The sequence below is a fragment of the Penicillium canariense genome (genome assembly GCF_028826845.1).
Source record: "Penicillium canariense strain IBT 26290 chromosome Unknown utg000004l_segment0_segment0, whole genome shotgun sequence".
Lineage (NCBI taxonomy): Eukaryota > Fungi > Ascomycota > Eurotiomycetes > Eurotiales > Aspergillaceae > Penicillium > Penicillium canariense.
The window spans coordinates 3563433-3576890 of NW_026622731.1; the positions used below are offsets into that span (position 1 = coordinate 3563433).

The following is a 13458-nucleotide window of genomic DNA, read 5'->3' on the forward strand; positions in this document are numbered from 1 at the left end:
TTAACACAACTCGCAAAGACGCAGACATAGATTTCTAAATTTGTAGAGTTTCACAGCAGATCTATTGGGAAAGGGATCTAATACAGCTGACGGCAGCTGAATCTGATGTTGGCGCATAGGAAGTAGAAGGGAAAAGCGAGTGAGAGAAATTGTAGTGTACTGAGCAGACTGCAGAATCTCTACTAAGCAATAAGTAGGCTAGGAGAAGAGAAGGAAAGCTTACAGCACATATCCAAGAATACATCACAGGCCATCAGGCCTAGATCATCTAAAGAGGAAGGCGCGCATCTTCTATTGATAGCGTAGCGGCGAATTTCTTTGTGGTTTTGATATTTATCCCGACATCTAATTAGGTTGCAACTGCCAGGTGCGTGATCAGATGACCAGCGCACTCTCTGTAGTTAAATTGGTAGATTTTGATCCATAGTTATCATATCCCTTGCATTTCGTCTGATGTGCCACAGGCAGTTTTCTATGCCAGCGCGGTCTTTTGTTGCCAACATGGACCGAGAGATGATTTGAAACACGATAGCTTCTACCTCCAAGGGCTATCATGGATGTAAGCGATAAAATTCACAGCCTATCACGAGCTTGATATAGGATTCTTGTACCCAGCTTATGGCGTTCTAATTGGCCGACTGCTTCTACCGACACAAGCCAATCTTTCATCTCTGATCTGTGAAAAGAAAGACCTAAACTGGGCGACTGACAAGACAAATATAAAGAAGTGCATCTGGAAGAGCTTCGGAATAAATACCAACAGACGGACTGTGAATCGACTTCAATATTCAAGCTAGTGGACCCGAAGCTCAATCCTAAAGGCCGTCAACCACCAGATCATCAAGATTTCCAACATCAAGCTTATCATTCTGTGTAGGACAACGGACAGAAATGTCAGTGACATCTCTTTCTCCAGGAAGATCAGACAGGGAAGGATACTCAGTAATAGAGCAACCCAATATTATGAAGGACGCATCAACGGGACCAGCCTTGATTGTAATAGGAGGCTTCTAGTATGCACAAAAAATTGTTCAAATGCATAAAACGAGGAGATGCCGACTTTCCCTGGATGGTTTCACATATTCACCAGGACCTATTTATCCACTGTATGAGTGGCCCACGGGAACGGGGGTGGAGCGGCCGGTTGCATTGCATGATAGCCTTGCGGAGCCCTACTACGAAATCATGTGTCACCACGCGTCGTCGCGAAGCTTCCCTTTACACGATTTATTATTCTTACTCTGAAGTTTTTGGGGCTGAATATGCTTAAAATGACTACTGCGATTGAAACTAGACCCGCTGGATTCAACAGATAGTCAGGTCAACTTGGGATTTGTGAACGCTCTGGATCCTTATTTTGAGATCGGGCCACGACTTGTGGGCCCGTCCTCCGTCGCCTGTCATGGATGGATTATCCCGTGCGTGATGCGGGGTTCTTCCCGCCTGAAAGTAGCACAAACTTAGTGCAGCCGTTGGAGGCCTTACATCGGAAGTCTCATGCGTCATGAGCATGGCCGGTTTGACAAACGGCAGAAAGGCAGGGAGGGTTTACCCGGTCGGATGGTTTAAAAGGATAGCTTGCACTCGTGTGTCCGAGGAAGATTTGTCTAAGCAAGAAGGCCTTTTCATTTTCTGAGATCATGGCCGTCAATCAAAGCTTCTCACCTACAGAGGGTGCACCCCCGCGCCTGGCTCTGGCTATGCTTGGGGTGGGCCTAGCGATGGTCAGTACCTTTAATATGCCTTCTCAAGTGTGTTGCACCAGAAGCTAGACTAACAGGCCGTCTACTTTGATATAGATATTCATATATCCGATCAGTATCTTCATATACAATGTCTACTTCCACCCCTTGGCCAAATACCCGGGTCCGAAGCTCATGGTAGCCACACGTATACCTTATATGCAAATGATCATTAGTGGCAGGTTTGCCCAAAAGACTAAGGCTCTGCACCACAAGTACGGCAAGGTGGTCCGGATCGCTCCCAATGAACTGTCTTTTATCGAAGCCGACGCCTGGAAAGTCATCTACGGTACTCGTGTTGGCCATGGGCAAAAGCAGAAAGACCCTCGATTCTACCCTCCTACCCCCGGTGGAGCCCCCAGCATCATACTTTCCGACGACGCTGATCATTCGCGATTCCGTCGTCTACTATCTCACGCATTCTCGGATAGCTCGCTGCGGGGCCAAGAGCCCATTATCAAGAGTTATGTTGACCTCTTGATGCAGCGCTTGAATGAGAACATCGCTAGTGGAACTGATGTGCTTGATCTGGTGTCGTGGTACAACTTCACTACATTCGACATCATTGGTGATTTGGCGTTTGGAGAACCCTTCGACTGTCTGAAGAACTCCAATTACCATCAATGGGTGCACATTCTATTTGGCCACATGAGGATGAGTGCTTACGCAAATGTAGCTCGCCGTCTGCCAGGATCAGGACGCTTACTCAGGCTCATCACCCCAAAACATGTCACCTCCCAGAGGGACTGGCACTTTGACTTGACGAAAGCAAAGGTTCAGGCTCGACTCAGCAAGTCTAATGAGAGGCCAGATTTCTTTGGAAACATCTTGAAACAAAATGACACTGGGAAAGGCTTCAGCATTCCTGAAATGATTTCTAACAGTAGTACGCTCATCATTGCGGGTTCCGAAACTACTGCCACACTGCTCTCTGGAGTCACTTACCTCCTATTAAGAAACCCGCGTATACTTGCAAAGCTCCAGGAGGAAATCAGATCAACATTTGCCAGGGAGGAAGAAATCAATCTGGACTCGTGCAATAAGCTGGACTACTGCCTTGCGACTCTTACCGAGGCTCTTCGATTGTATCCTCCTGTTCCCCCCGGGCTGCCCCGTATCGTCGATGTGCAGGGTGATCTAATCGCGGGGAATTGGATCCCAGGAGGTGTAAGTACTAATAAGCCCCCAGGTGCATATGTGAAGCGTCAATTAATAGCTTATGTTTCATGAAGACAATCGTCTCCGTTTGCCACCTGGCTGCTAGCCACTCTCCAATCAATTTCACCGACGCAGATCAATTCATTCCAGAGCGTCATCTCGATGATCCTCGCTTTAAGAATGATAACAGGGGTGCAATGCAGCCATTTAGCTTTGGTCCCAGGAACTGCATTGGTCGAAAGTATGTTCTCTTGCTTAGGTATTACGCCGACGACATCTTGCTAATCTGCCTCCATGTTTAGTTTGGCGTATGTTGAGATGCGCATTATACTTGCACGCATGATTTTCAACTTTGATATGGAGTTAGCAGAGCCTGAGAAGGACTGGCTGGATCAAGATTCCTTTTTTCTTTGGGACAAATCGGCCTTGAATGTAAAGTTAACCCCAAGGAAGAAGGAATCGTGACTGGGAGAAGCATCGAGGACTTTATGTTGGGAAGGAACAGGGGATAAATTTTTGTCTAATTAGTATTACGAACTGATGAAGAAGATTGGATACCAGATTTCCTTGCCCCAGAAATGAGAAGAACATGAAAAGGATCATTTCCCCGAATGGGTGTACACAAGGGTTAGTCACGTGTACTACCCTTATCATAATTAGTCCCAAAACGGCTAGCGGTGATCGGGCGTCGCAGCTCTCCGCGAGCTTCGTCACATCGCCGCTCGTGGTGCTTTTAGTTGTCAGCAATCTCTTCAATCTCTTCAGTACTTGATACCTGACCACGCCGGATCTGTATCTTGGTCTTTTCTTCCTCATACCCGGGGAGACCCTCGATACCCTCCTCTTCAGAACCCCTCCGCCCGCGCGCCTCCCGGGTGTTTCTGAACCGACAGCCCAGTCGCAGATCCATAGTCATGGCGACCCAAGCAGCGCTGATTGCCGATACAATAGTCGGCATGAAGCGGGCACTGCGCAGAGAGCGTGATGGTAAGTGGGCGTCTTCTATGATCGCAGTGCATATGGTGTCTCTAACGTGTTGTCCTCTGGCAGATTCGGGCCCAGACGACGCCATCATCCAGCCGACGAATCGTGGGAATAAGATGAGGGCAAATGCGAAGTATGTTCGTGAAGGTGCATTGGGATACATCAATGCAGAGTATTTCTACAAGGAGGTGCGTGGTGCTTACCCCAAGACAGGGCCGGCGGGTCCTGTGTCGGCCGAGGCAATTTGGAAGACATGAACACTGACGCCTAGGGCCTTGCATGCACATAGGAGATTGACCACGCCGGGTACACGCGTCATATCTTGCAGCGGAACCCAATTCGCTATGATTCAGAGGGCGACGAACTCGACGAAGAGGATGAAGATTCTGAGGCCGACGCGGCGGCTGCTGAAGAGAATCCGTTTTCGGGGATCGCGTTAGAAAGTAGGTTATGCCCTTCATACCCGCAAATAATTGCGATGTACTCACGTTCTCGATTTGTGCAGCGCTGCTTTGTCCTCTCAAACACCCCTCTGAACTTCCCAACCATCCTTCGTTGTCTCAACCCTACACCTCACAGGCCCTCGAGCAGATGACAATAGCCGTGGAGGACAAACTGCGCCAGGAAAAAGCTCTTCTCTGGCGGGCCAGGAATCTGCACCGACAATTCCTCGGCGACGGCGGCTGGATGCCCTGTGGTATTATGGAATCCCTCGACGACCGTTACATCTTTGAGCCTCGGATTGCGGGTGACAAGACAAACGCGTCTGCTGGACAGCAGAGACAACCCGGGCCCCGGTTTGCCAGTGATGATCTCAATGCGCCTCAAGAAATACCGTCCGCGACGATCTCACTGAAAGACGGCCAACCAGCACCGAATGCGACGGAGAGCGATTTCCAGACTGGAGGGGGTGATGTGCATATGGCCGAGGTGCCAGTGGCCTCTGGGGAGACCACGGCCAGCCACGATGCCCAGGAAACGATCAAGGAGTTCAAATCAGAAGAGACCGATGCTACGGTCAAGGACCTTCCCCAGCACCCTGCAGAAGTCTCAGCTTCAGGGAGCGAGAGCAATATCGCGCCTGTACAGAATGGGCCGACTGAAAAGCAGGAGATGGACACTTCGAAAGACGGCGAAAATACCGATCACAATATCACACACCCTGATCAGCACGAGACCAACGAAGACGACAACGATCAAGACGCCGAGATGCGCGATGGCTCCTCGCCTGAACCCCCCGCCGAATGACCACTCGTGCTCAAGCCAACGCGAACAACCCTCCTGATGAAAATCAGTCTCCTTCTCTATCCGCCGATACCACCAGCTCCCTTCCCACCCCTCACCCACTCTTCCTCATTCCAAATAATATTCGCCCGAACGCGAACTTCGGCCTTCCGCCCACCGAGGCAGAGGAGACCCGCCGGCTCCTCTGGTCATATATTCAGAAGCAAGAGGAGACCGTGCGTGGCTTTGAGCATATGCTTGACTCCTTGTTCCGGGCCTGCCATATGAAGGCCGACGTGCTGGAGTGGTGCAAAGCCGAGGGTCACGTTGGCGAGCTGAGTGACGGCGAGGACTGGTACGATCGGGAGAGATGGGGTCTCGGCGAGGGCGAGGATCTCAAGAAGGGTACTGATGAAGACGAAGTCGAGACCGTCGACGAGAGTCGAACGACGGCGAAGAGGGGCCGAGGCCGACGGCAGTGATGGATCGGTTCACGCTTGTCGAGTTCTTGCCGCGGCAGATCTGGGCCTGTCGGTGTATTCTGTCTCTATACTTCCGTCTTGCTTTTCCCCCCTTCTCTCTACTGTTACTTCCTTCGAAGTCCCTCATAGCGTGGTGTTGGTTGTGTTCGGTCAAATGCGTGGGTGCGCATCTCCTCCATATACTTTTGCCCTCGGCGGATTGCCCTGGACCATGCAGTATCAAATATACCCTTTGGAGAATGGAAATAGTCATTTCACTTGTTCTAGCGCTTACAATATGTGGATATTTTTATAAATGCATATTTTATCTTCCTATCCCTGTTTGGCTTCGGCAATTGTGGAGTTGCTTTGCTTAGACTTAGTTGGACCGTCGAAGTCTAGCTCGCCCATTAATACCATATGCGCCCAGGACGCTCACCGTCACCTATCGAGGGTTTCCTCTGGCATTCTGGAACCTTGGCCCACTGGAGATGGTTGCCAGGTGCGAGCGACAAGAGAACAGAGATATACAACAAACACTACCTGGGCAGGTGTCAGCCCGTGTGCGCTGGCTTTAATCAACGGCCAGGTGCTCGGGATCTATAGCGATGGCACCCCCTTCAGATAAAGCCCAATGTGCATCAAAGGATCCCAATTTGGCCTCTCCACTCAAGTATACCACTTTTGAAAACTTAATTTCAGTCTTGACGTAGCTGCCGCCTGGTGTAGTATATGCGAAAAGTGCCTTTGCCACTGGCACGCCGAGTTTTTTCTGGGCTGTGGAGTTTGACTTCGATGCTGATTTCGCTGTAGGCAACAATCTAGTTACTGAATCTTGGTCCACGGCATCCAGATACAAGATAAACATCGATAAGACCAATGATCGTGATCTCGCTTAGTTTCCAGTGGAGGAAGCTTGCCTGCGCGTCGTCAGTACTTCCTTTTCGTGCCGCTTGCTCATATCGGCTATGGTTGGTCTCTTCACTACCGGACTGTGGGTACTGCCAGTAGTACTATTTCTTTCTGGGCGACACTGGTAGTCAGGAGAATATAGCTGTGCCTCTTGTTCTTCAATTCTTCATGGCCTTGATATGTAGGTCGCCTTTACCTCTATGAACCCCCATCCCGTCCACCTTCATGCTGGACTCCCCTCCCCAGCCCAAGCAGCAAAGAACTTTGTTCGATGGGAGTTGCCTGCAGGTACGTATGGTTGCTCTGCTCGATGTGCTGCTCAAGAACTTTGTACGGGATGTCGTTTCGCCTTCTTTTTTTATATTTCTATTCTTAATTTTGCCGTAGCCCTCTTCTCCATACCGTTGCTCTTTCTTCAGCGATAATTGGGTATTTCTGGCGACAGGAAAGCTCCGTTTACCAACAAATGATTTAACAGAAAAAGCAGGAATGGAAGAAAGTCAAGGAGACAACAAGATATGGTCTCGTAGAGGGCGAGGATGTTAAGAATATGTACCGCTATGAAGACCCTGACAACCATGCCATTATGGCCGGCCAATTAATCGGCTTCACCTGCGATTCGACTTTAGACTCGGAAAACTTTGATAATCATGATGTATTCGGGCCTGCTGACAACTTTCACTAATTCGAGAAGGGCCAAAGTGATTTTCCTTGGATCCTCTATCAATTGAAAGAAAATCAACAAATTATATGAATATCCAATACAGTGTCCAGAGTCCCTTCCCACCGCTTCATGTGCAGCGGTTCTTAGTGGTGATTCGAGCGTTTGCAAAGAAAGAAGAAAATTCCTCCAGAAGACTGTGATAATCTTTTGCGCCTGTCGATTTCTTTCTCTTCCATTTACTTCTTCCTTTCGGGGGTTCACTGCATACGCCGCCCCGTATCATTCTGGATCATCGGGTAAGTTATAGTCTATGTCTTATATAACCCAGCTCGATCAAGGTCCATCTTACTAAGAAGTTCGGCTTCTAACCTACCACGAATTCGATACATCAGAAAGTCGACTAGTTCTGGTAATTGAGTAACTTTCACCTGACCTTGTCCGCGATAACTTTCAACCTCCTTTGAGATATAACGTGAAGAACCAAGAATATTCCTATCGCAGTACTAGATTGTCTACTTATCACTGAGATATTGTACAAAAATGCCCACCCCGAGCCACGTCAGAAGATCAAGAGAATGCTTAGTCGTCGCCATATTATCTCCGTGACAGGCTAGCCATACGAGGCTATTACCAGAGCAAACCCTTCAGTCTATGCTCTGTCCAGTGTTCTGCATCAGGTAGACATAAATGTGTCGCTGTCCGCCAAGCTGGCGCAGTTCCTCCCGCTCCATCTTAGACACAGGATCCATATTGAACGGGGTTCTATCCATAAAAACCGTAATACTGCGTAGATGCGGGTACTGGTGTACATCGTACAGCAGGAAATTTGCAAGAACATGTATCGCCTCATTGGGCTTGCGGTGGGGGATAGCTGTCTCCAGGTAGCAGTCTCGCAGGACGAGTTCTTTGATTCCCGCTGGCAGAGCCCCAGAGAGCTTTCGCTGATTCGCGCCCCATCCTAGCAGCATGGTAGTCGGGAGGCGGAGGGTGCGCAATTTCTCGAATGATTTGAAGAGCCCGTGCGGAAGCTTGAGACCTTCCTGGCTGCCTGCGCAAGCTGGGGCTGTTTGGCTTGTTATTGCGGCGTAATGGGGGCCTAAGATGAACTTTGTTAGAGTGCCAGAGACACTTCTGAGGCCTGGTTCCATTGCTGCCACGCACTGCAGTTGCCCAAGACAGGTCACGTATTGCAGGCCGAGGCGGAGGTATTCTAGGGACTTCATCTGAGGAAGAAGACGGTTGATGTCCTGGACGCTAATGATGGATTGATTAAGCGACCATTGGCGGAGACGTGCGAGGTTGGAAGGCTGAGCATTCATTGCCGATGCAATGTCCTGCGCGAGACTTGGACTTTGAGCCCACATCGCGAAATACCGGAGCGCAGGCAGAAAGAACCAGCCGACGTACTGCGACCGGTCACATCCTTCGAGGCCCCCAAAGAGAGGGACATTTACTCCTCTGGCATTCTTCTGACGAAGTCGGGAGCAGTTGTTGCCATAATCTACGTATGTGAGACGCGAGAAATCCGACAGGACCCCCGGGGGTGAGCCCAGCATGGCATGGGTGATCATCAGGCCCGGCCAACCATGGTCCCACACGAAGGAGCAATCCAGCTTAAGGGTCCGCAGGCACGACATCTGGGAGATGAGGATGGCCGCGTAGGCGTGCGGATTCCCTTCTTTCACAGCCCCCTTCCATTCTCTCTGATGAGGAAAGTTGGCCAGGCGAACAATACTCAACAAGAAGTTTCTCACAGTGGGATAGTCGCGTAATATTTTCTGGCACTTTGTAGATTCGATATGTGCCCTTTGGTTGTAGACTGGCTCCTGGGGCCTGGTGTAGGAGACGAAGGAAACATTCTGGACGAGTGCTGCAATTTCGGGTCGCTCGTGGACGGTGCGGAGCAGCTTGACAATTGATAGAAAGGGAGGCTCACTGGATGAACTCCCACACCATTCCCAGTCAATTGACCGGTAGAGGATAGGTTCCGCAGATGCATGTAGCTCCTTGCACTGTCGACTGACAGTTGACACATCGCGCTGGGGAAGGAACTCGAGAACTTTGAGCCAACATTCGAGGGGAAGTCGGCTCAGGATAGAGATATTGGTGCGGAGGGGAGGTCCTGGTTCCGGCCGATGTGACCGTTGCTTTCGCTTCAATAATGTGCTCAGCTTCATAGGCGAGTTTTGGCTTGCAGGAGAGATAAGCTGATTTGGAAGGGAAACTTCACCCAGTGGTGTGAGCTTCTTGCGGCAAGGCCTCGTTAACATCTTGCAGTTGACGTAGCTGCGTGGGCAGTATTCAGCGTGTGGGAATGATAGAAACGAGAAGAGTAGAAGTGACTCCCACCACTTTGGAGAAGGGGGAAAAGTTTGTTTGCTCAGCAAGATTGAGGAGCGAGGGTAGAGAGGGAGGGGGTGTTGACGTGTCGTGGTCGCTGGAGTCGATATCAACACATGGTCTGTGAGATGAGGCGAGGTTGTAGATATCAACGGAGGAAAGATTCACGACGCCACAAAGTGAAGAGATAGAATTATCCGTCCGCGGCAATGAATCTGCACTTAAATATTCAACTTAAACCATTGAAATCGTCAGTCGAGACCATCTTCAGATATAGTTAGAGAGTATAAGTGCTGCGATCACATATATTGAATCTATCTAACCGGCTAATTGGAATGAAAGCAGTAAAACAAATGAGAACATATCACACAAATCGAAGAAATGAGCCTTGAGCCAGAGCTGCTGCCATATAGTGCCGTAAATACTACCGCGTATGAGCGCACATCTAGAGGCCACCAGCACTGCAGATCTTCTCGGCCTCGGCAACACGCTCAGCATAGCGCGTCGGATAGGCCGAGCCCTGTACCTTCTGGCAAAGCGTGCCAACGCTCATAGTCTTCCAACCGCTGATATTCTTCATCTTCGCGAAGAACTGGGCAGCAGACTTGGCAGCGTCCATATCAGCTGCAATGTTGGGGTAGAACATCGCGCGCTGCTGGAAGATACCCACGCTGTCGTGGTCAGAGCCGACCTTGTCATGGGGGTACTTCAGCGATTCGGGGACGTCGTTGTTGGCGTAGATTAGAATGCTCGACTAGCGGGATGTTAGTACTTCTATTGCTTGCTAGAAGAGCAGCCGTTAACCGCGAAAGAAGTGCATACCTCAACAAGTGCTGTTGCAATACCGGCAGTGCATCCATGACGGCCCAGATCCTCACGCTTTGCCTCGCCAATAATAGCATGGGCGTGCTTGGACTGAGTTGAGCTCAGTCCGGGCAGGTCTCCGCTGCTACCACCACCAGAGCTGCCGCCATCGCACTTCTTGGTGACGTAGCTGCTGCTGCCGGTCTTGACATAATAGTCGGTCACGTAGCAGCCATCCGAGGTTTTGTCCCAGAGCTCGTCACCCTTGATGCTGGTGCCGGTTGCCTGGCAGGTGATGGAAACGTCTTCGCCGCGCTTGTAGGACTTGACGACGCCGTAGCTAGTGCCGGGCCCGGAGCGGCAGTTGACCACGTCTCCGCTGATGGGATAGGCGCTGGCCAAAGGCAGAGCTACGGCAGCGGACAGGGCAAGGAGTGTGAAGTGCATGGTGAAGATGGTTGAAGTTGAATATTTTGGTCCGAAGATGAAAAAGATGATGAAGAATGCTGTGAAGAATGTTGTGTTGTGCTTGACTTGAATCAAAGAGAAACGGAAGCTGTGATAGTGCTGGTAATAATTGAATGCACCAAGAGGATTCGACGGTGAATTTATAGTTGTTCTCGTTCATAGATGCTGAAGCTGATCACACACTCTGTTGATCCTCAGAACGCACTCGGACTAACTCGATCAGGCTTCATTCCGCTCGATGTGGCTCACTTACAAGCATCAGACTGCCGATAAACTCGGAGGCTCGTATAGGGCAGACGTAGATTGAAGACGCAAAGTTATTTTTGCATCGTATCCGGAATTTAGCTCCACGTTCGTGTTTGATCTTGAAGTAGACACGGCAAGGGGGACGATTTTGGCCCCAAGGTGGGATTGTCAAAGCGTCCTCTCGTATGCACGATGGGTATTATGGGGGGCGTGCTGAAGCCGTCGATCTGCCGAAGCATAGGAAGTTTTTGGAAGCCTTGAATTGAAAAGACGAACTCGAGCAAAGATGTCTGGAGGTAAGGTTGACATTCCGCGATGGGGGCTCACGAAACATGCCATAGTTTGATCCCGGCGTTCGTATCCATGGGTGGCTTCCGTCACATACTCAAGGTACCACGCCCTCAGGCACAAGCAGCGCTGTCAGAATTGGGATCCTCCCAGCAACCGCCAATATCACCAAAACCAAGCGGTCCCTGAACGTGCCCCCAAATCCTCGTGTTCCTGCGTGAAGTGGCGGCATGGATGGCTCCCTAAAAATAGAGCAGGCCGCCGATCCCCCGTATTCGGTGGGCAGCACCCCCCCGCCCTTCCAATAGGGCCTGAAGAGGGCGTATAGCTTGTCCCACACCCTAATTTCCGATCAACGCTAGACGAGTGGCCTCGGCGTCTCCATACCAGATCATCCATATAGGAAACCATCATGACTGATGTGGTCGTGGCATGCCAAGTCTAAGTAGGCGCCTCATGAACAATTCTTAGTTACTCACTACTAGCCTTGAGGTAACTGGACCGAGAAGAATGGATTGATGTCACCCTGCTAGTCTAATGGGGTTCGCTTGTAATCGATTGCCCCGTTAAATAGTGTATAGCACTGGATACGAGATACACGAAGAAGGCCTCAAGCAAGGAGCTGCCCACCATGGGACGGACAGTACTCCATATTCAGGCTGTCCCCAGAAAAGAAGAACATAGGCGGAAGTGTAACCGGGAGCAAGGCGGATGATTTACAGTCAAGGGGGCACCAACAGTTTTTTACACTGGCATCGTTGTCGCATTGGGTATATCGAAAACTCTTTTGTAGTCGCGTAAGGGAAACAAACAAATAGGCTGTGAGCCGCCGGTCTCGCAGTGCTTTGGCCGAGCGCTCGCTCTCCCTCGCTCGGCCGCCTGTGTGAGATCTATCGTCTACTCTTCCCGCATCGTTGAAGATTCGGAGTGCCTCCGTGCATTGGGCAAATTTGCCAACTTCCAGCCCGGCCAAGATGTATCCGGGCTCTTGACTGCCGTGGTCAGTGGAGACTCTTCCCGTGTCTTTTCAGCTCGGTTGGGTCCCAAACTTGTCAAGCGGATTGAAGGTGTTGAATGCCCTGGAGATCTCGCTATCGCGTTGATTCATTTAATGCTTCTTGCCACCAGACTTCTTGGCGCGCTCGCGCTCGCGCTTGGCGTAGATCTCGGCAGTGAAGGGGCTGGATATATCGTGGTTAGCTGGATCGAGAGTGGCTGTATACAGGGGTGATAACATACTCCTCCCACTTCAAGGCAAACCAGTACAGTACAAACACCATAGCCGAGAGAAGGATGCCGGCCACCTTTCCCTTGTATAGAGCGACGCCAAGGAAGTTCAAGGTGCTTCCCCAGTACATCGGCGAGCCGGTCACGTTGAACGGGAAACCGGTGACAGGGGAATCCATGAGAATACCGAAGTAGTCGCCCAGATAGGTGCCAGTCACACCAAGTGCCCACATGCTGGAAAGCACCAGGACCGAGCCCACAGCAAACAGGACACCGCCGATGAGGGGCTGGTGCACCGGTGCGTAAAAGGGCTGCTCATCAAGGGCAACCTGGTACAGATGGTCACGCAGAATACCAAGTGAGAAGATAGTGAAGGCGAGGAAGTAGCATCCCTTGTAGGGGCCACCGAAGATGCGCGTCAGGATGTGGTTATTGTACTCTGTGATGGCCCGTTGTTAGCCGAGTCACAAAGCACCATTTGATGTCCTCGAGGCAAAGGGATCGACTAACCTGCGCGGGCAGCGATGCTATTCACACGTCATCAGTCAGCTATTTTATCCTAACATTGATTTTTTCCACAGACAGCCAACTCACTTCCAGAAAATCGGGTTGAACGCGATCGACGCCGCGGACACTAGCTGGGGTCAGCTCCAATCACATGCCAAAAGCGGACATGAACCAGACTTGAAGAAAGGTAGAGCTCAACTTACACGCCAGGGAGGTGGGGGAGAAATCGACAAAATCAGTCAGGCTGGCCATGGCGCAAATTCCGTCGGTGCGAGGTAGAACGAGGAAGAGAGGAGAGAGGGAGGTGGTGCTGAGAGAGAAATGGGGTCAAGCGACGCAGCTTAAGTAAACAAATGACGTTCGTCCGCGCAGTCACGGGATCTGTATGCGGGTTGTCGCAAGTCGGGCCCCGACTCGACGATCTTGTCCACGT

At 50.7% G+C, this 13458-nt stretch overlaps 6 protein-coding genes across 6 annotated transcripts; 3 read left to right on the plus strand and 3 right to left on the minus strand.

Annotated features, from left to right (window-relative positions):
- Positions 1 to 1640: 1640 nt before the first annotated feature.
- Positions 1641 to 3365, plus strand: N7482_007587 (cytochrome P450; the record flags this gene model as incomplete). The annotated part of the gene is made up of 4 exons (XM_056689711.1): positions 1641 to 1724; positions 1800 to 2909; positions 2975 to 3141; positions 3203 to 3365. 4 exons carry the CDS (start codon positions 1641 to 1643, stop codon positions 3363 to 3365), a joined length of 1524 nt encoding a protein of 507 aa, XP_056542140.1.
- Positions 3366 to 3814: 449 nt separating this feature from the next.
- On the plus strand, positions 3815 to 5590 carry N7482_007588 (RXT2 domain-containing protein; the record flags this gene model as incomplete). The annotated part of the gene is made up of 5 exons (XM_056689712.1): positions 3815 to 3887; positions 3951 to 4072; positions 4174 to 4327; positions 4390 to 5123; positions 5180 to 5590. The coding sequence occupies 5 exons, from the start codon at positions 3815 to 3817 to the stop codon at positions 5588 to 5590; spliced, it is 1494 nt and encodes a 497-aa protein (XP_056542141.1).
- A 1116-nt stretch (positions 5591 to 6706) lies between these two features.
- N7482_007589 (uncharacterized protein) lies at positions 6707 to 7166 on the plus strand (the record flags this gene model as incomplete). Its single annotated transcript, XM_056689713.1, has 2 exons — positions 6707 to 6769; positions 6960 to 7166. 2 exons carry the CDS (start codon positions 6707 to 6709, stop codon positions 7164 to 7166), a joined length of 270 nt encoding a protein of 89 aa, XP_056542142.1.
- Positions 7167 to 7789: 623 nt separating this feature from the next.
- N7482_007590 (uncharacterized protein) lies at positions 7790 to 9322 on the minus strand (the record flags this gene model as incomplete). Its single annotated transcript, XM_056689714.1, has 1 exon — positions 7790 to 9322. One exon carries the CDS (start codon positions 9320 to 9322, stop codon positions 7790 to 7792), a length of 1533 nt encoding a protein of 510 aa, XP_056542143.1.
- Positions 9323 to 9930: 608 nt separating this feature from the next.
- N7482_007591 (uncharacterized protein) lies at positions 9931 to 10736 on the minus strand (the record flags this gene model as incomplete). Its single annotated transcript, XM_056689715.1, has 2 exons — positions 9931 to 10239; positions 10308 to 10736. The coding sequence occupies 2 exons, from the start codon at positions 10734 to 10736 to the stop codon at positions 9931 to 9933; spliced, it is 738 nt and encodes a 245-aa protein (XP_056542144.1).
- A 1663-nt stretch (positions 10737 to 12399) lies between these two features.
- N7482_007592 (bifunctional phosphatidyl-N-methylethanolamine N-methyltransferase/phosphatidyl-N-dimethylethanolamine N-methyltransferase) lies at positions 12400 to 13277 on the minus strand (the record flags this gene model as incomplete). The annotated part of the gene is made up of 5 exons (XM_056689716.1): positions 12400 to 12472; positions 12531 to 12957; positions 13029 to 13045; positions 13113 to 13152; positions 13229 to 13277. The coding sequence occupies 5 exons, from the start codon at positions 13275 to 13277 to the stop codon at positions 12400 to 12402; spliced, it is 606 nt and encodes a 201-aa protein (XP_056542145.1).
- Positions 13278 to 13458: the final 181 nt, after the last annotated feature.